We start from the raw sequence: 22352 nt of genomic DNA, 5'->3' as shown, positions 1-22352 counted from the left end.
GTGTGCGTTTCATCTCTCTGTTATGTCTGTAGTGATCTTGTGTCTTGGTGCCTGAGGCGCGCTTGCTGTCACGCATTCATGTATTCATGCTCTGATGTCTAGACTTTCACTTTGCTGCGCGCGCGGCGTACGTGCGCGTGCGCTGCGTGCGTGTGCCGGCTCTTTTCCCGTGTATCTATGCATTATGTTGCTACACTACAGTTCCGGCTTATAGTTCCGTTTTGACTTTAGTTTTCTCAGCTGTTGCTGTTGTTGTGCTTTTAGTTGTTTTTCAAGTCAGATTCCTTTTTTCCTTCTCTGTTGTTGCTCATGATTATCAAGACTGTAAAAGCATGGAAGTAAGACAATAACTCCAGTGTGAGTTTATGAGCTATTGTTGGTAGTTTGGGTGCTTGCATCCAAACATCTGGTCCTTCGAGCCGGATCAGTGGATCCGAATCGGTTCGAGAGTTGTCATTTCGTAGATCTACCAGTGCAGTGATTAGAGAAATGGCGGAACCTAGAAAAAGTAGCAGGAGCACGAAGGGTGTTCCCCCAGTAAGGTTCAGAGAGCCTGAGGCAGAGCTAGACGATACGAAGAGTAGTGTCTCTTCCCTGACATCGTCCGCTTCCTCTACTGCTTCCAGGCGTCGCAGAGCGGAGTTGAAGGCGGCGGTGCAGCTAGCAAAGCTGGAGCAGGAGTTTGAAGTCCAGCAGCTCAAGCGACAGAAAAGAATCCTGCAGCTGGAGCTAGACGCCGAGTTGGCTTCCATTGAAGGAGACGAACTAGAGTCAGAGGGACGTCCGGAGGAGACGGAGCCGTCCACTGATGCGTCATTTCAGACCTGCGCTGAGAGCCTGGCGTTGTTTGCGGGGAAGATGGTGGCGTCTGATGATGAGACTGACGATGACGACCAGGCAGTCACGGAGCGAAGCGTCTCTGCTGGTCCTCCCGCTGCAGGTTTTGTAGCTCAAGCGTTCAAAACCGATGACCGGTTGAACGGGGAGCTCAAGTCTGAGACTCTCCAGAGCCGTGGCGTTTCTCGCCTTGATGGAGATGGCTCCACCGCAGACAAAGCGACCGAACAGCAGGACAGCGTTCCTGCTGAAACACAAGTGTCCACCCCTGTCGGTGTTGACAGGACGCCAGCTCCGGTCGCTGTAGGGCTTGACAAGCCTAGTGGTAGTAGTATGGAGATTACTCCAGTAGTACAAGGTCATTTGGGAAGATCGTGGCCTCAGGCAGCTTCAGATACAGCACGTGGAAAAGCTGACAGAGTGAGCAGCTGGGTACAGGGCGTTCAGAGTGCACCCTTCAGTGGTATCAGCCAACATCAGATCCAGCCACTGGAACTACCCAAGTTTGATGGTTCACAGAAGAACTACATCAGGTGGAGGCAGAAGTTTCTGAGGCTGGTGGACGACGACCACATGGTCTCAGAAGATTACAAGATGGGAAGCTCTAGAAGGTGGCACGGCAGATGACCTGATTGCGGATCTGCTGGATGGCCCTGGCGCATACAGCGCTGCGCTCAAGGAGCTAGATGAGTGGTATGGGAGTAATGACCGCGAGCTCGAGCGCCAACAGCAGGAACTTCTAGCACTTCCACGGATCACCTCAGAAAGGGACTCCGACAAGCTGCAGCAGTTGGCCGTCAGACTGCGGAATGTTCTGTTGAACATGTCAACTGCCAGTTTACCACCAGGCCGTGATCTTTACATCGCAATCACGCAGAAGCTTCCCCGCGGGATGTTGACGAGGTTTGTCGAGTCTCATGACGATTCTTTAACGAACGTGAAGACACTATCCACCTGGTTGATGAAGCGAGTGCACACCCTGCGTCAAGTTGATGCCAGGCTGACCGAGTCTGACCAAGATCAGAAGAAGCCTGCACTGTCCAAGCCACCGCAGCGTCCAGCTCAGTACCGACCATGGAACCCTAGGGGGGCGGAGCGATGGTATGCTGCCGGTCCCCCCAAGCAGAGTGCACAGTGCCTGAAGTGCAGCGGCAGTCACCCCCTGGAGCGGTGTCCTGCCTTTGAGAAGATGTCTGTCCCTGATCGCTGGCAGCTAGTCAAGAGCAGTAGTCTGTGCATCTGCTGTTTCCGGCCCGGGCACAGAGCGTACAAGTGTGACACCGGCAAGTGTACGGTCTGTCAGAAGACGCATCATGCTATGCTGCACATAGAGCAAAAAGGGAGCGCTTCCAACACACGCACCACCGCAGGAGCGTCCGCCAACGGCACGCCTACAAGCGAGAAGGTGACCTACCATGCCAGTGCAGACTCAGTCCTGCACCCGTCTAGCAGCACAACGTTCATCGATGATGGGATCTCATTCATGACTGTGCCAGTATTGCTGAAGAACGAGGACCGAGTGGTCGAGTGTACTGCTCTCTTCGACTCTGGGTCGACAGCCAGCTACATCCAGAAGGACGTTGCAGATCTTCTTGGCATCCAGCCAGCATCGCAACCACTGAAGGTCCAGACGCTAGGAGGGAACAGCGTCAGCACAGATGCAACCCAGTCGACAGTCACCATCTCCAGCATCGACGGGAGCTATGTTTCCTCATTGAACGCTTGGGTCTTGCCACAGGTAACTGGAGACTCCAACATCATCGAGTGGCACGCGCGCAAGAGTAGTTGGGACCACCTACGAGAGATCGACTTCCCAGTCTCCCATAGTAAGAAGATTGGTATCCTCATCGGCCTCAATGCTACGCCGCTCCACAAGGCTCTGGAGGAGAGATGTGGCCCACCCGGCAGTCCAGTGGCACGACTCACCCCGCTCGGTTGGGTGTGCTACGGCCCGACATCAGCTCAGGCTGACCCAGCTCGTGTGGCCACCCATTGTGCTGTCCGTCTACCGAGTGACAGCGTGGAGCAGGCGGACGATCGCTTGGACGACCTGGTGAAAGACTTATGGAATGTCGAGAGTGTCGGTCTCGGAGTCAGCCCAACGTACCGAACGCCAGCCGAACAGGAAGCAGAAGCCATGACGACCGCGACCTTGTCGTATAGCGGTGGGCGGTACTGTGTCGGCATCCCATGGCGCAGCGCGGATGGCCCGAAGGTGCGGAACAACCGGCCAATGGCAGAGCGCCGTCTCCGTAGCCAAGAAAGAAGTCTTGAACAGAAGCCGCACATCGCGGCAGAGTACAACCGCGTCCTTGTATCGCACATGGCAAAAGGGTACATTAGGCAAGTGCCAGCAGAAGAGGTAGCTGCGGATGGAGAAGATCAGTGGTTCGTTCCGCACTTCCCCATCGTTCGCCAAGACAAGGTCACCACCAAGGTGCGGGTGGTGTTCGACGCGGCCGTCTCTTGGAGTGGATGTAACCTCAACGAGGAGATGCACGCAGGCCCACCACTGCAGAGCGACCTTGTACACATCCTGCTACGGTTTTGTATGGAGCCAGTGGCAATCGTCGCCGACATCAGCGAGATGTTCCTTAAAGTTGGCCTCCGGCCAGACGACAGGAAGTACACCAGATTCCTGTGGCGAAAGGACAACAACAGCGAGCCCGAAGTCTTTGAGTTCAACAGACTGGTTTTCGGGATGAAGGCATCGCCCTACCTCGCCACCAGAGCAAACGGCGGAGGATTTCTCCAGCGGTGACCGAGATGACAGCATCGACATTCCAGCGCTGGTCCACAAGGCTTTCTACGTCGATGATCTTCTACACGCTACCCAGGACGAGTCCCAGGCAGTAGAGATTCAGCAGAAGTTGGACGCAACACTCAGCAAAGGCGGCTTCCACTTGCGCAAGTGGCACAGTAATTCAGCAGCCGTGCTCGACGCTATCCCACCAGCAGACAGAGCACCCCAAGCCCAGGTCATGTTAGAAGACGCGGCTTACAACGCACCGCCTGTTTCCAAGACTCTTGGAGTGACCTGGATGGCAGACAAGGGTCAGTTCACGTTTGTGTATAACGCGCCAGCCGAGGACTATGCCATCACGAAGAGATCGGTCCTGCGGAAGATGGCGACGATCTTTGACCCGCGCGGCCAGCTGCTACCGTTCACCATCAGAGCGCGGATCCTGTTTCAAGAGGCCTGTATTGCCGGCCATGGTTGGGATGACCCTCTCAGCACAACAGAGGTGAAGAAGTGGAAGACGTGGTTCGCGGAGCTACCGGACCTCACCTCAGTGTCAGTTGACCGTTGCTTCAAGCTTGCAGGAGCACTCCCACAACCATGTGCCACTGAGGTTCACACCTTCACGGACGCGTCCGATGCAGCGTTCGCTGCGGCATCGTATGTGCGAGTCACCTACCCAGACGGACAAGTGAAGGTCACGCTGTGCATGGCAAAGAGTCGTCCAACGCCAATCAAGAAGATGTCAATTCCGAAGCTCGAGTTGAAGGCAGCGGCCCTGGGCGTACGTTTGAGCACGGAGGTCGCCACAGCTCTTGACATCCCAGTAGCGCACCACTTCTTCTGGACGGACAACATGAATGTTCTGTTCTGGGTGCGTTCTTACAGTCGCAAGTTCGCCACAGACGTCGGTGTGAAGATAGCGGAGATCCAGACAGTGACCTCTGGTAAGCAGTGGCAGCATGTGCCCGGCAAGTCAAACCCAGCAGACCTCCCAACACGCGGAATGACAGCTTCAAGTCTCGCAGCGTGTGACGAGTGGTGGCAAGGCCCGAGTTTCTTGCAAGCGCCGCCGTCAGAATGGCCGAACCGTGACATCGTTGTGCCGACGAATTTGCCTGGAGAAACCAAGCGCCACCAAGCATCGTCCCTGCTAGCCACCGGTCCGAGCATTGACCGCCTCCAACCAGATCGATACAGTTCCTGGATTCGCCTGAAGCGTGTCACTGCGTGGTGCAGAAGGTTCTTTCGGCACGCCAGCAAAGGGAAATGCTGCAGGCAGGACACACCGCAGACTGGAGGATCGGCAGCGGTGGAAGGCACCATGGTGTCCCTCGAATACCAGCGTACGAGAAAACCGCAGAAGTTTCTCGTGCAGCCCCTCACAGTTACTGAACTGGAGTCAGCTGAAGATGTGTGGTTCGCTAAGGCTCAGCAAGACGAGTTCAATGAGACGATTGAAGCGTGTAGAAGTCAGCGGTCCATCCCGGCGTCAAGTCCACTGCTACGCCTACGACCGGTTCTGGATGACAGCAACCCTCAGCTACTGCGGATGGACGGCAGGTTGAGCACGGCACATCACCTTCCCAGCAGCCTCCGTAGGCCCGTCATTCTGCCAACGAAGCATCCGGTCACAGCCCTTGTAATCGCTCATGAGGATGCGGCTCACAATCACACTGCTGGCGTCAACCACCTGTTGTCGACCCTGAACTCGAAGTTCTGGATTGTACATGGCCCAGCGGCAGTGAAAAGGCACCGGAGCCAGTGTACGGCCTGCAAGAAGATTTGGGCAAAGCCTGCTCAACAGCTGATGGCACCACTACCCGACTTCCGCACCGAGGAGCCTTTCCGAGCTTTCAGTCGGGTGGGCGTGGATTACGCCGGACCCTTTCTGACGAAGCAAGGGAGAGGAAGAAGTCGAGCAAAGCGCTATCTCTGCTTGATGACGTGTCTTCAGAGCAGAGCAGTTCATCTTGAGATGGTGTATGGCTTGGACACGGAGAGCTTTCTGCTGGCATTCACCAGGTTCGCGAAGAGAAGAGGTGTACCGGATCTCGTCGTGTCCGACAATGGTACCAACTTTGTGTCAGCCGAGCGTGAGCTACGAGAAGCCATCGAAAGCCTCAAGAACAGCCAGATTGCCGCTACCATGGCCTGCAAAGGCGTGGAGTGGAGGTTCAATCCGCCACGCTCACCGCATCACGGCGGGGTCTTCGAAGCAATGGTCAAGTGTGCCAAGAGAGCGTTGGTCGGCATCTTGCACAATGCTGTGTGTTCTGATGAGGAGCTCCAGACTGCCTTCACCACTGTTGAGGCTCAGCTCAATCGTCGACCTCTAACGGCCCAGAGTGGAGATGGACAAGACCCGGAGCCGCTAACACCCTCGCACTTTCTAGCGGGATCGACGACCGTGATGACCGCGGTCGAGGAAGATGGCCAGGCGTACCACCTCAAAGCCTGGAGGGTGTTGCAGAGCTGTTTAGCCGCGGTCTGGAAGCGCTGGCTACAAGAGATGGTCCCAAAGTTGAACATACGTCAACGATGGCAGAAGAGCCTTCCCAACATCCGGATTGGAGACGTGGTGCTTGTCCTGGACGCGCACACTCCTCGCGGCCAGTGGCCCCTCGGGAGGATCGGAGCGATCTACCCAGGCACCGACGGAAGAACACGTGTTGTCGACGTGAAGGTGAAAGGGAAGCAATACCGCCGACCTATCACTGTGCTCATCCCGATAGATGCGGTGCGCACTCCCTGAGCAGAAGAGTTACGGCAGTCTGCTATAGAGAAGATTACGCTCTACTTCTTTGTTGCTTGTTCGTGAAGCTACAGACGATTAGTACATTGCGATTTAGAGTGTTTTCGTTCCCATTCTGCTTTTCCCGTGTATCTATGCATTATGTTGCTACACTACAGTTCCGGCTTATAGTTCCGTTTTGACTTTAGTTTTCTCAGCTGTTGCTGTTGTTGTGCTTTTAGTTGTTTTTCAAGTCAGATTCCTTTTTTCCTTCTCTGTTGTTGCTCATGATTATCAAGACTGTAAAAGCATGGAAGTAAGACAATAACTCCAGTGTGAGTTTATGAGCTATTGTTGGTAGTTTGGGTGCTTGCATCCAAACATCTATGGTGCTAAAAAAAGATTATTCAAACAGGAAAAACAAATTTACATGATAGTTCCACGTTGCATGATCTCATCGAATAGCCGCTTTGCTTCTTCTCTGTGGAGGTAAATTTCGGCTGCCAAGAATTCTCACGGCCAACTACCTCAGCGGGACTACCTGGCTTCAGCGGCCACTAGTATGGTGGATGCCGTAGAATCGTAGAATCCCGCGGATAAGCCCATGGGCTTATCTGTTTCACAAGGACATTTCGGTGGGCTTATACGAGAACATGGGCTTATACGCGGGCATGGGCTTATACGCCGACACCAATTTGTGCTATTGAAAAGTATCAAGGAAGTGAGAAGTACATTGCTGAAAACCACTGTGCAAACAAAAACAACCGATGAGTGTGCTGTAATGTACGAAAAAAACTATAATGTGCATGTACTACGTACATGTACATGTACATGGTACGGCCAAGAGTCCATAAGATATGGACTCCCGGTATGACCTACAAGGCCCGTGGGCTTGTACGATGAAGCTGTGTGATGTTCGAACAAACCCTGGGCTTATGCGCGGGCATGGGCATATACGCGGGTGGGTTTATCCGCGGGATTCTACGGTATGGAGAACAAGTTGCGCATGAAGTGTGCATTGAATTGACAGCAGCACAGACCGTTCCGGGGGCAATGCTGATGCTTCTCTGTTTGACTGGAGCTCATGAAGGACACTTAGAGAGCCCATTTACACGACAACGGTTGAAAAACGTTTATCAATCGTTTTCGAAACGCTTTTGCTGTTTACACGAAAACGATAATCGTGTACACTGCAACACGTTTTTCGGCGCGCAATGGTCACGTGCAATAAGTTGACCTGGCGCAGGCTGGCGGCGGCATGTTTTGAGTACAAGGCTCGTACTAGTAAAACGTTTTTGCCATTTACACGAGAACGAAATGAAACGAAAACGATTGAAAAACACTTTGAAGCCGTTTTCGTTTGATACATTTTTGAAACGTTTTTCAGCGTTTTCGTTTAAACGCTCTTATCAAAATCTGTGGAAGCGTATTCTTTTGAAAACGTTTTTCAATCGTTGTCGTGTAAACGAGGCCTTAGAGAACAAGTTTTGACTCCATACAAATGTTCGACATGAAGTTTATGCCAATGTGAGTGTTTATAAACCCTCCGGTTTAGGCCTTGACAGATTATGCTAGCATAATTTTTCGCATAATTCCTACCAAAATCGAATAATCGCATAATTCGAGGCAAATTGCATACGAATCGCATAAAATTGGAATAATCTGCCTGTTCGCATCAAATTCCATACAGTTGTACATGTTCTACAAGTACAAGTACAAGTAGATGTACCAGGAAGTCGTAGGTTTACGAGAAATTACGACTCCCTTGATAACATGTCCAGTCCACTACAATCAGTGACGGTCGTAGCTAGGTCGGACGGTGCGTTGACCCCGTTGAACTTTTCCTAGTACTACAGTACAACGCCCTCTACAAAAAATTCCCCTGGTATTTTGCACAGAACCATTATACATTGGCAGCATATGTGAGCATAATGCGGCATAATATGATAACTTTTCGCATAAAAATAGCATAATTCTGCAATTTTTTCAGCAATGCGAAAAGCATAATTTCACGAAAATATTAGCATAATCTGTCAAGGCCTACTCCATTTTCAGCCTGCGGTGCAAACAGTTACTGTAAATATACAAAATTTCGGCACTTCACGATTTTTGACATTTCGGCGGCGATTTATTTTCGGCGTGGGGTAGAGGGCATGGTATAGTGCGGCAGATGCTGTGAAAAATTTCATCGGCGTTTTAACTTAGGCGTTTTGGGTCGGTGCCGAATTTAGCCGAAATGAAATAGCTGCCGAAAATTTGTATATTTACAGTACCTCGCATATTCTACACTGATTCAGATTGTTTACGGAAACTCAAAGGCAGCGCCTTCGAACGTCCAAATGGAACTTGGACAATTGTACTATCACTTCTGTAGAATCACCATCAGGCCCGTTTCAATCATAGCATCATGGACGTGCAAGTTGTGCGCACATTTCAGCAAGGTGCGGTGGTGCATGCAGCTGCAAATAATTCATGCCGGTTTCACGGAACACTGTGGGTCATGATTGTACAAAACGGGTCTTCCCTGCCAAAAAAATAAACTTTATTATAGTGTGGTGAATCCAGTGAACTGGAATGCTTTATATGCTCGTAATACTGACTGTATCGGGTGACTTTCGAACTACAATAAAACCTGTAACTAAAGACCACCGTGACTAGCGACCAGCCTGGTACTACAGACAACTTCGCCAGGCACGGACGGTCTCACATTCATGGATGGTTGTGCGGTGCAGACCTCTAACTAAGGACCACCTGCCACTAAAGACCGCTTTCTCTGGCCCAAGTGATGGTCGTTAGTCACAGGTTTTACTCTATAATAATAATAATAATTATTATTATTATTATGTTTTAAAGGATCAGTCGGGGAAGTGAACTGCCTGAAAAGAGAAAAAAACGCCAGACCCACCAGGACTCGAACCTGGGACCCTGCTTGTCATGAGCAGTGCTCTAACCGCTGAGCTATGGGACCAGGCTGAACCCAGAAGGCGCTGACAAGTTTTTCACTCTAAAGGCAGTTCACAGCACGTGCCACACATACTGATGGCACTTGGGTCTTTTTCCCTCCCCCAGGGGACCAACCACGGTCAGTTTCTGGAAACTACCAGAGGTGAAAGAAAGTGATTAAATTTGGAAAAGATTGGGAGAACTTCAAATTCAAAGGATCAGTCGGGGAAGTGAACTGCCTGAAAAGAGAAACTACCAGAGGTGAAAGAAAGTGATTAAATTTGGAAATGATTGGGAGAACTTCAAATTCAAAGGATCAGTCGGGGAAGTGAACTGCCCGAGTGAAAAGAGAAAAATGAATTTGAAGTTCTCCCAATCCTTTCCAAATTTAATCACTTTCTTACACCTCTGGTAGTTTCCAGAAACTGACCGTGGTTGGTCCCCTGGGGGAGGGAAAAGACCCAAGTGCCATCAGTATGTGTGGCACGTGTTGTGAACTGCCTTTGGAGTGAAAAACTTGTCAGCGCCTTCTGGGTTCAGCCTGGTCCCATAGCTCAGTGGTTAGAGCATTGCTCATGACAAGCAGGGTCCCAGGTTCGAGTCCTGGTGGGTCTGGCGTTTTTTTCTCTTTTCAGGCAGTTCACTTCCCCGACTGATCCTTTGAATTTGAAGTTCTCCCAATTCTTTCCAAATTTAATCACTTTCTTTCACCTCTGGTAGTTTCCAGAAACTGACCGTGGTTGGTCCCCTGGGGGAGGGAAAAAGACCCAAGTGCCATCAGTATGTGTGGCACGTGTTGTGAACTGCCTTTGGAGTGAAAAAACTTGTCAGCGCCTTCTGGGTTCAGCCTGGTCCCATAGCTCAGTGGTTAGACTTAGAGCATTGCTCATGACAAGCAGGGTCCCAGGTTCGAGTCCTGGTGGGTCTGGCGTTTTTTTCTCTTTTCAGGCAGTTCACTTCCCCGACTGATCCTTTGAATTTGAAGTTCTCCCAATCCTTTCCAAATTATGTTTTAGTAAATTTTTACAGAAGTCTACCAAGCCTCAACTCCAAACAAACACAAACAAAAACAGAGCAGAAAGAGAACGGAAATGATATAAGGAAACTCACCAAAATTGAATGTCGTCCGCTGCGTTCCGACGCTACGTTATTCCTTCGAGATATCCCATAATCATGACAGAGTTATGTGCAGGTTGCAGGGAGTTGAAGAGATCGGTTTCTTCAGAGACTGCTTGCATATCGTGCATGTTCATTTATCTAGGTGCTGTTCGGTTTGGAAACATTAGCACCGCCGTACCACTCACACCTACTTCACCACTCGGATGGAGCTGTTGTACACGAACTAAGAGTCTACGCGCCGACCTTAGGTGTGACATTTCTACCTCATTGCCTTGCAGTTAGCAACCTGAAGCAGAACCTTTCCGCCATTTACGGTGCACGTGAGTTGCAACATGCGCATGCTATGGAGCAAAGGCGACATGCAACATGGTGTCACACTCAATGCACCTCCCGTCACGCCTTGACTCAAGGAAAGCTGATAAATCAGGCAACTCCCTATTTTCGCTACCACTAACTGAGACTCTCTATTATTTCCTCTGGCAGTTTCGGAAGGTAGAATCTTCTCACAACGGCAACATCCGATCGAGAAACTGACACATAAACTTTTCATTTGTCTTCGCCGAAAATCACGAGGCGAACCTGTACACCTCAGACCCGATGATCTAATGTCCCATGATGTAGACCATGGTAAACAGAGGAGTGCAGTGCTGGAATCAAGCATGGCAACTAATGTTACTTGGAAAGCCTCAACTAACCAACACTTTATTTGCTCAATATCTCTTCGCAGCTTTGGCGATCGGTCAAGCTTCGCACGATAGGGGACAATTTCACAAAGGTTGCACTTTGACCTCGAGCGGTAGGAGATGAAAATTGCTTATGAAAGTAATTAGTCGATATGATCGCGCAGAAAGCGGAGCTCGAGACTCAGTCAGGGATCAGTCATGGAGAGAGAGAGGTCACAAAGCTCTCTACAAGTACAAGCAGACTCGGAGAGGGGGAGATAGTCGGTGTGGGACGATGAAGAACGGGCCACATGTACTGGGAAGTGCTCAGGGCAACCATGCACCAGGAGATGGCATTTGTAGCACCAAGACTTGAACTTGTAAGTATGTTGAAGAGCTGCGCAAGTCCACTCGCGTACTCGCGTGTAGTTTTGGCAGCACCAGGCTCCTTTTACGGTCGCAGTATCCCTGAGAAGCTAGAAGTCAAACGCGACATTTGAGCAAATCACGACTCGACTGCTGAGGATCGAGGAACACGCCTACAAACCTAAGAAAAACGGTGAGTTCAAAGTTGCCTCTGCATGTACATCGTGTAGGACCAGATCCGAGCGTCCAACCCTGTAAAACGAATATGCCCCAGCTTGCAGTTGTCCTATTCGTCGTGTTATTTCTCCTTCTCTGCTCATTTTGTATTCTCATATTCTCATCCTGACTGTACAAAATGGAAGCCTTTGTAAGCCACTGTAGAAACCAAGGCGGCATTTTGGAAGATTTGAAGCAGGGAGTAGTACCATACATTCATATATTGTACTACGCCCTGATTTGAAGGACCTGAAACAGCAGATTAATGCACTTTCATAAACAATCATTTTCGGTCGATTTGTCGGAACAACATGTTAACTTAATCGGAGTGCTTCGGAAAAATCCGAATGAAACAAGGGACAGCCTTGATATCACCAAGACTACGTATACCGTAACACAACCCCATCCCAGTTGCGCACTCTGGGGAATTATGTACTCTTGATATTACGGATATCCTATACCCTGTCATCACGCCCGGACTCAGCCACACGGTGAGCTATCACTAGAGACATAGACAATGAGTGGAAAGCAACACATGTCACTTGGGGAGATCATAATAATCCCGCCAAAAAAGGGTTAAAAACGGTTTGTGGGAAAGAGTCAGTTTCATGAATATCTCCCGATGATTAGTTTTATTCTTTCAGAGGTTGGGCGTAATCTAGCTCTTTTTAATATCAAACTCACACACATCTCGGTGGATTGCCTCACTCAAGACCTTTCCAATGAGCTGTCATTTCGCAGCGTAAATCGGACAATCTGCTGCAGAGTTTAGTGGCATGGGTGCATGAAGCTGACCTAGGTGGGAAATTTGAGGGGGGTACTTGAACATCCAAAGCCCCCGGGTACACCACTGCAATATGTAGCCAGCAGACGGTTTTTGGCAGGGAGTCGTAAATACCGGTATTTTACGACTCCCTGGTTTTGGGTGGTGTGGTGTGTTGTGTTGTGAGCAGGGAGTCATAAAATACCGGTATTTTACGACTCCCTGGTTGTAACTTGTGAGCAGTGTGAAATGGCTACAATGGAGTCTCTGCATGTTCAGCCACTTTTGAAGCAGAGTTTAGAACGTCCACAAATACCGGTATATCTGAAAAGATGCGTGATCACTCTGTGGGCCTGTGGCTAGACGCAACACATTCTGTGAAGGTTCTGCACCGTTAGTCTATTCTCTGTGGCTGCAATAAAACCGGGTCATAAACGTGGCTATCGAATGTGTCCAAGTCAAAAGTAGTTGACATTACTGTGTAATACCATGACTGTATGATACATCGTAGCAGCACATGATGCAGAAGTTGTGGCGATGGTTAAATGCCGATCGGCATGCAGTACGCATAAGGCCTGGCGCATAACTGGGCACTAAGGGGCCATCCGGCATTAACGATAAATTTCACGGAACGAAAAAGTTTAGTTTTGACCCTCCCCACCCATCCACTCCCTTCACCGAAAAATATATTGACTTAACCGCTAGAATGGATTGATGTTTCAGCTATCGATATTTTTCAAAACGAAACTCTCCCCAACCCACCCACCCATAAACGAAGCTTTTTCTCTTCGTGAAAAAGATCGACAATTGCGGACGGCCCCTAAATCTGGGTAGAAAGTTCATCTTCTCTGGGATTCTATTTGTGTTTTTTATCTGCTGAAAAAGGCTAGATACCACACTCATAACACCAGCTTGCCAAACAGACCAAATACACAAACAGTAGAACTGATTGTAGATAAGGACTTTCTGCCTGCCTGGTGATCGGCACACGGAAAATATTATGCAAGTTCATCAGACCTGTAGATCTAGAGATAGGTTCTGTTTCAGTCAACTCGTCACTCAGTTCACACCAGCCAACACGGTTCAATCCAACAATGGGATTAATCAATACATGCAATAAGAATAACTACAAGGAAAACGGTTCGGGATAATAAATTAGGACACTCAGGATCTGGCCGCCATTCTCGGGCTCTCTCTCTTGATCTCCTCGACCTTGCGCCAGGATCCGTCAATATCTAGATCTACAATCACTACAACAAGTATCACGTGAGACCTACGTCACTGGTAGACTGCATGGTACTACCCAGCGCTAGGGATACGGCATGCCAAGTATGTGGCGAATGCGTACAGAAGGAACACAGTGCAGGTAGGTCTAGGATGCTTCTAGCATATCAGCAGATTACTGAAAGCGCATCAATGACAGAGACAAAATATAGATTACAACAAGAGCCATGCAACTATCAGCCATAGTTCAGTGGGACTACCACATTTCCTCCCTTCTTAGAAAAGACCAGCGGTCTACTGATAACGACTTGGCTTTCGAGTCGTACGCTGCGGACGGCCAGCAGCTGGCGGAACAGTACTAGGTGTTGCGGCCGTTGGACTGCCGGGAGCTGATGGAACTGTGGAATCTAGCGGAGTAGCTGTTGCTACTACCTCCGTCGGATCCACTTGCAGACGGTCAAGATGACGGCGGAAAGTCACTCCCTCTTCGGTCGTAATGACTGCATCATGTGGTGTTGCTGTGACGATGGTAGCTTTCTCAGTTGAGCCAGAGGGTTGCTTGACAAACACTGCTTGTCCAGGCACCAAAGTGCGGGATTTTGCTTGGTGAGCTGCGTCGAAAGTCACCTTGGATGCTGCCTTGTGCTGAGCATCGCGTTCACGCACTTCCTCGTCTATCTCGCCGTCATCTTCGGCAGTAGCCATGTTATCTACTGGCTGAAGCTGCCTGAGTGGAGTACGATAACCTCCTCGTAGTAGGAGATCTCCCGGCGGTTTGCCGGTAGTGGTGTTGATAGCTGATCGAACAGCTTTGAGCGCCACACGAAGAGCGTCGTCTGCTCGTGGCATGCCGGATTTCCGCATATGTTGCTTCAATGTCCGGTGGAGACGCTCAACAGGGTTCTGACGTGGTGTGTAAGGCACAGTGCGTTCGTGGCTGATGCCCCACGATTCAAGCTGGTTGCGGAACTCGTCGCTGCAGAACTGTGCACCGTTGTCGGAGATGACGTGCCGTGGCATGCCGAACAGCGTGAAGATCTGCTCCAGCGCCTTGATGATGTCCCTGGTCTTCTCAGCTGGTAAGCGGACAACTGCTGGATACCGACTGTACAAGTCCAGAAGGCTGAAGAAGGCGCTTTGCTGGTAATAAAACACATCAATAGCGACGGTGTGCCAGGCATGTGGAGGTAGGTCGCGTGGTTTCAGCGGTACTGGTCGTATAGCTGCTTCTGTCGCACATGGTGTACAGCTGGCTAGGAAATGTCGAGTTGCCGTGTTCCAACCGGGCCACCACACAGTCTCCTTGAGTTGAGCCAGTGTCCTGTCTCGACCAAGGTGTCCCTCGTGAGCCAGGTTCAGTACGTGTTGAGCTGCCGATGCTGGAATCACCACTCTTTCCCCTCTCAGAATGAGAAAGTCCGATGAGTTCGGAAAGGGCCACACGCTGAGTTCCGGACTAAGGGCTTGGTACGGTGCGAGCTCTGTCGCCGACGGCCATTTACCCGATCGCAGCGCATCTCGCACTGAGCACAGAGTGGAGTCACGCGCTGTTTCTCTGGCAATCAACTGGCGATGTGCTGAAACACCGTCTGCCACGGTGACAGCATGGACGAGAAGGAAACTCGGGTCAGCATCTTCAGCCGGCAGCCTGGACAATGCGTCAGCAATGTGATTCAACTTGCCGGGGCGATATTGCACGGTTAGGGTCAAGTCTTGCACTTTCAACACCAGGCGCTGTACTCGGAGACTAGCTGAGGCTAGCTTGTACGACGGCATAAATACGTGAACCAGTGGCTTGTGGTCAGTGATAATGGTCACAGGCATGCCGGTGATGAAGCTGCGGAAACGATTAGAGCCCCACGCGACCGCCAGTGCCTCTCGCTCGATGGTTGCATAGCGTGACTCTGCATCTGACAACTTTCTGCCTGCGTAATAGACAGGTCGCCACTCTTGACCATCTGTTTGCGACTGCTGTAGGAGTACTGCTCCAAGGCCATGGCCAGACGCGTCAACTTCGATGCGGGTCGGCAGCGTTGGGTCAAATAGCGCCAGAATAGGTGCGCAGATTGAGTTAGGTGCACTAGTAATCAGACTGCGTATCTTCTCAGCTGCGGTGTGGCAAGCCGATGTCCAATTCCACTCGCCAGACAATAGTGCTGTCATCGGAGCGACAACCGAGGCAATGTTAGGAATAAACTTTGCCACGTAGGTTGCTAAGCCCAGAAATGCTCGGAGTTCGGCCACATTGGTGGGATCCGACATCTGACTGAGTGACTGAACCTTCGATGGACCTGGCGAAATGCCCTTCGCCGAGACGTGATGTCCCAGAAACTCCAGCTCTGAGACCTGGAAGACGCACTTCTTGTCATTCAGGGTGACATTGAGGACTGCTGCCTTGCGTCGATCATGCTCTTCCAATGATGGAGCATAAATCAGAATGTCGTCTAGGTAGATGACTACCCCTTCACATCCTGCCAGAATTTGCTCCATCTTACGTTGAAATAATTCAGGGCCGCTGGACACGCCGAACGGTAGACGACAGAAACGGAAGTACCCCAAGGGTGAGGCGACCACGAAGGCGTGGCGACATTCAGGTGAGATCTCGAGCTGAGAATACCCGGACTTCAGGTCAAGCTTCGAGAACATCTGTGCGCCTGACAGTTGAGATAGAAGCTCATCAGCTGTTGGGAGTTGCACACCCGGTCGCCTTACCGCTGCGTTGACTTGTCGTAAATCTACGCACCAGCGCATAGTTTTGTCGGGTTTCGGTGTGGCTACCAGTGGCGAAACAAAGTCCTGAGCCGTTACTTCCTCCACCATCTCGACCACTCCTTGTTCTAGCCATGCATCTAGTTGTTGGCGTAGCGAGGTGAGCAGTGCCGGTGCTACCCGTCGAGATGACTGTTGTGACGGAGGGTGATCCGGATCGAGAGCGATTGTAATCGGGCCGCGCATAGCAGGGAGTGACGCTAGGCCCTCGGCACAGGCTGGGATTTCAACTGCTGAAATCGGCAATGCCAGAAGACCTAAACGGATGGAGGCCTGCTCTCCCAGTAATGCTGGCACAGTGCATTGTGCGTCATCGACTACAAAGATAGTCTCAGTCGTTTCGCGGCCCTGTTAGCTCAGGTTACCCTCAAACACGCCCACAGCTGTTATGCGTTGCGTCCCCACTGGCTGGAGTGGGCATGGCGGCGGTAACAGGACGTACCCCGATGGGAGTAATGACTTAGGGATGATGGAAACCATGCTGGCAGAGTCCACTCTTAGCGACAAGGTGTGTCGGCAGTCCAATGTTACCTGCCTCAGAGGTAGAGTGAAACCGGTCTTCCCTGCCTGTACCCCGAATGTTTCATAGGCCTCTGGTGGCTGGGCGGACTGTACGGCTGGTGATGCTGCAGCAGTTCGGAGTGACGAAACGGCTGGTGCTGATCGGTTGTGTTGCCTGGATGACGTGCTCTGCGACTGGGTCTGGGCACTGCGGTCCACTCGACCAGATGGCACGGCACACCGATGCAAAATGTCCCTTACGTCCACACTGGGCACAGAACATACGCGCTGCTGGGCAGTTCGGCTTGCCTGGAGCGTGCGTCTCTCCACAATACCCACAGCCTGATGCTGGCAATGGTGCATGTCCAGGTTGACGCGTAGCTGCATAGCTGACCTCTGGCACTGGTGCTTCTTTGGCACCCTCTTCAGCTAATACCACTGCCTGCGCCTTGGCTGCGGCGGAGCTCAAGTCCTGCGCATCGTGCTCCAAGACACTCTTTCGGGCACTGGCAGAGCTGAGCCCCCGTGCAAACAGGTGGACTCCCACAACTCCCAGTAGTTCCTCGGCAGTACGAGTGCTGGTCAGGTTGCAAACCCTCATGTCTTTTTGCACCCGCAGCCGAAAGGCCTGTATGGTCTCCCCAGGACGTTGCTCGACTGCAAACAATTCCGCCAAACGGGACGCTGCGCTCTGTTTCGAGCCGAAATATTCTTGGAACAATTTGATAAGATCGTTGTAGGGATTAGTTGCCGTAGTTGGCACTGTCGGGTAGCTCTGCCATAAGTAGTGACTTGCTGACTCGCCTAAATTGGCAGCTGCTGCCAAATACTGCTTCGCCTGATCCTTCACTTCGTGGAGTGCAAAGCCAATCTCCAACTGACTACGCCAAGTAAGGAAATGGTCGTTTCCCAGCTCGTGGTCCAGGTCAAGGCGGACGCCGACTTTTACTTTTTCTGCCATTTCCCACGTGCGTGGTGGAAACTACAAACTTCAAGTTCAACGAGTGACTTACTAAGAAAAGAATCCTGTTCACTGCGCCAATGTTTCAGTCAACTCGTCACTCAGTTCACACCAGCCAACACGGTTCAATCCAACAATGGGATTAATCAATACATGCAATAAGAATAAATACAAGGAAAACGGTTCGGGATAATAAAGGGTCTGGCCGCCATTCTCGGGCTCTCTCTCTTGATCTCCTCGACCTTGCGCCAGGATCCGTCAATATCTAGATCTACAATCACTACAACAAGTATCACGTGAGACCTACGTCACTGGTAGACTGCATGGTACTACCCAGCGCTAGGGATAGGGCATGCCAAGTATGTGGCGAATGCGTACAGAAGGAACACAGTGCAGGTAGGTCTAGGATGCTTCTAGCATACTAGTATCAGCAGATTACTGAAAGCGCATCAATGACAGAGACAAAACATACATTACAACAAGAGTCATGCAACTATCAGCCATAGTTCAGTGGGACTACCACAGCAGTCACCCAGTTTCGGTGGAAGTGCGCGAGTTCGATTGGGAATAAAGGAGGAAGGGAGCGTCTCAGCTTCCTCGGACCAAGACCATTCGACTCACCACCCCGAAGACTACAACTGGTGAAACTTTGATTTTAGGGTATACTTCCCCTTTAACGCAGCTCTAATAGGGTGATGGCGTTCCGACGGATGCGGACAACTCTAACTGTGTCCCAAGCAAACAGTGAAATCTCGAACGAGGCACGGAGTTAAAGGGGAAGTATACCCTAAAATCAATGTTTCACCAGTCGTTGTCTTCGGGGTGCTGAGTCGAATGGTCTTGGTCCGAGGAAGCTGAGACGCTCCCTTCCTCCTATATTCCCAATTGAAGTCGCGCACTTCCAACGAAACTGGGTGACTGCGCACTACGAGATGGGGATTTGTATGCAAAAGTCACTAAAAGCGCCGTTTCGTTCTTATAAAAGCACGGATGACCGCTATTGGTCCATATGTTGTAGTCTTTTGGACGCTGAGTCGACTGGTTTTGGTCCGAAAAGGCTGCGATGCAGCGTTCGGCCCTTATTCCCAATCGAACACGGGTGAGTAAGCGGTCACGTGCTCACGCATACACCAGTCACCTGGCCACCGTGCCTGCAGGCTACAACCTTTACAGCGTTCCTGTCACTCGAGTTGAACCTTTGAGTTGAACCTTGGTGTGAAAGCTGAAAGAATGTTACCTAAGGCTATTGCTTCCCTCCTCTGTACTAGAGAAGACGGGTGAACTCAGCTCAGCACCCTCGCTAGGATTCGCTTCAACTGCACTTTCAGATGCACTTGCTTCTTCTGCCAAGAAGTAGGGATTCACTAGCCAGAAAAAGCCTCTTTATAGCTGTGTGGTGTAGACCAGGCTGAATAGTGGTGGTCAATTCTTCAGCCTTGCAAGCTGTAGAATGGTACAATCCCAGCACAAGTTGCAATAGCTTCTGCTGTAGCATTGGTATCATCGCCTCTGGCGATGGTCAAACGTGTGTGTGTGTATGTGTGTGTGTGCGTGCGCATGTGTGTGTGTGTGTTTGTCTGCATGTACGTACGTACATACGTATGTATCTGATAGGTTCGGATAGCGGAAATGACGGCGCAGCAGCGGCAGGTACGTTGGGAACACGAGGACGATGTGGCGGAGTGTCGCGCATGCAGCAAGAAATTCACCACCGGTGTCAAGAAGGTGAGAGTTCAAGAACCGGTCTGATTTGTGTGCGGATGTGTGTGTGTGTGTGGGGGGGGGGGGGGAGGGTTGTGTGTGTGTGTGGGGGGGGGGGGGGGTGTTCTGTCTAGACAAAGCTTTGTAGATTTGACTTTCTGACTATTCGATACCTCAGCCGAGATTGTCATGACGAGCATGGCGAGATAGATGCAGCCCCATGCTGGTCCAGACAATCTCGGCTGAGGTATCGAACAGTGGAGGTGGCACGTCAGCAAGCTGGAGAAGAGAATTCTAAAATGCGTGTGTGTGTGTGTGCGTGCGCGCGCGTGTGTAGGTGTGAGGGGGGGGGGGGGTAGGTATGTGTGGGTGGCTGGACGTCACTGGACGGTTAACAAAACATCACTAATGTCTGCGTTGCCATTGCATCTGTTATGCACATGTTCATGTTTGAACTCGGATGGAGAGCCAAGGATTATTTATAAAAAGGAGTGGAGTGCGCATCCAAGATGTGCTGGAGCTGTTAGCCAGTTAATTGTAGAACGACAGTACCGTCGGTCGGTGTCGTGCAATGTTATCGCATGAGCTGATTGTTCAGTAACTGGATGTGTTGGTGGACAATACTGCAAACGCCCTACATATAACGAAGTGCTAACTCTAACGAGTTCACGAGGAGAAATTTGTCGTTAAAATAGAAATCGTTTATACAGAAATCGATACATATACTGTCCTATTGAGCGTTGAGAACGAGTGAGAATCGTTACCTTTGGTACACGTAAACTAGTCAATTTTGGGAAATCGTTATATATGCGCCTGGTTAGAATAATGGCTTTTACAGTATGGTGTAACTTGTAGTTTCTTTGTCCTTTTTACTTTGTATGTTCATGTTGTTGTATGTTCATGTTGTTGTGTGTTCATGTTGTTGTATGTTGTAGCATCACTGTCGCCAATGTGGCAAGATCTTCTGTGCCGAGTGCTCGTCTAAAAGTGTCCAGACGTCCAGCGGTACTCGACCCCTGCGCGTCTGTTCACATTGCCATGCTCTCATTACCTCCGAGTCACCCGTTCTACTGCTGTCCGAGACGAACAGTGCTGCTGCTGCAGCGTCACAACCTGCTGTTGTTGCTGCTGATGGTGCAGGTGCTGATGGTGATGGTGGTGCGCTGGCGGCGGGAGGGACGAGTACCAGTAGTTCTGCCTCAGTGGTTAGTGATAACGCGTCCAGCTAAAGGTCTGTGTGCGTGTGTGTGCGCACATGCGTGTGTACTCGTATGTGTGCACTTTCGCGCATGTACAAGGGGTTGCATGCGATAAGGCATGGTCTCCATGCCATGGTACTTATACACCCCCCCCCCCCTGCCTTTCTCTCTCTCTCTCTCTCTCTCTCTCTCTCTCTCTCTCTCTCTCTTTACCTCCATTCCAACACCGTTATCCTCGTTTCTACTCGTAAAGCGCTCATGTAACCCCGGACTACTAACCCGCACTCTTCTCTTACCTGTATTGTTTGCATGTGCCAGAGATTTTTATACGCGTATCTTGTTTTTATTATACCAGCACTGCTGTTCTGCGCATGGCAATATCGGACCGTTGCTCGTCCCCACGTGTATATCAAATTTTCCAGAGTATATGTCCTACTGTGTTTTGTGCATTGGGACCATCTGCTGTGCCGCTGCATCAACTGACAAATATGGTTCAACTGCTGTTGCCACATTGTACTGCTACTAACCCGGATTTGGGGCTTTTCAACCAGAGATGTTCCGCTGTAAGTTTTATTTTATTTTAGCTGCATTCTTTCCTGCGCTGACTCCTCCGTCAACTCTTCCGACTGTGCATTGTGAAGGTTTTTTTCTCTCCGATATTCTTTTACCGACCAATGCCACAGTCTCTCTCTCTCTCTCTCTCTCTCTCTCTCTCTCTCTCTCTCTCTCTCTCTCTCTTCTCTTCTCTTTTCTTGCTTGTCTTGCCGAGTTTGGCGAGCTGGTAGTAGCTGGTTTGCTGCCGTACTGCTAAACATGTAGGCTGCGTTATTTACTCGCTCTTTATCAACACACGCGCTCTGTGCTGCCGTGCATGTGCGCAGGCCTGTCGTCCTCTCTCTCTCTCTCTCTCTCTCTCTCTCTCTCTCTCTCTCTCTCTCTCTCTCTCTCTCTCTCCCTCCCTCCCTCCCTCCCTCCCTCCCTCTCTCTCTCTCTCTCTCTCTCTCTCTCTCTCTCTCTCTCTCTCTCTCTTTTCTTGCGTTCACGCACGCATGTGCGCACGCACACGCGCACACACACACACACACACACACACACACACACACACACACACTACTACTATGTACAACTGCCACAAAATGGCCACGTCGCTCCCAGAAGCGGGAGACAACAGCGAGAAAAAAGAAACAAGGAGAATAAATGAGGTGAAAGGGGACCGTTCTACACATAGCTAGTGTTTCTGTCTTCGGTGGCGGGTGAGGTCCTGCGGGCGGGAGAATCGTTCGTTACATAGGCTGCATTGACACACACACACACACACACACACACACACACACACACACACACACACACACACACACACACCACAGTGTGTACACCACCCAAGGAAAATGCCATGCGACATCATCATCATCATCATCATCATCATTTTGGAACAGCCCCTTGTACAGGCAAGCAAAACGCAATACATCAATATTCAATTAGAATGAAAAGAGAGGAAAATGAACACAAAGTGCACTGGGACTCAATATGAAAAGGAACGCAAAGTGCAGTGGAACACAATGGGCATGGGGCCACCAATCAGACAAGACTGCATAGAGAAAATGACCAAAACCCAAA

The 22352-nt window shown here is 50.6% G+C and overlaps 2 protein-coding genes across 2 annotated transcripts in view; one reads left to right on the top strand and one right to left on the bottom strand.

The window, feature by feature from the left end:
• The window catches only part of LOC135825659 (uncharacterized), a 171809-nt gene that overhangs the window by 55850 nt on the left and 93607 nt on the right, over window positions 1–22352 (bottom strand). The gene's annotated exons all lie outside the window — the stretch shown is intronic.
• On the top strand, window positions 19395–21578 carry LOC135826030 (uncharacterized protein ZK632.12-like). The gene is made up of 2 exons (XM_065338666.1): window positions 19395–19560; window positions 20472–21578. Exons 1-2 carry the CDS (start codon window positions 19465–19467, stop codon window positions 20763–20765), a joined length of 390 nt encoding a protein of 129 aa, XP_065194738.1. The 5' UTR covers window positions 19395–19464; the 3' UTR covers window positions 20766–21578.

This window comes from Sycon ciliatum, chromosome 10 (assembly GCF_964019385.1).
Source record: "Sycon ciliatum chromosome 10, ocSycCili1.1, whole genome shotgun sequence".
Taxonomy (NCBI): Eukaryota; Metazoa; Porifera; class Calcarea; order Leucosolenida; family Sycettidae; genus Sycon; species Sycon ciliatum.
This window is presented reverse-complemented; position numbering and strand designations above follow the sequence as displayed.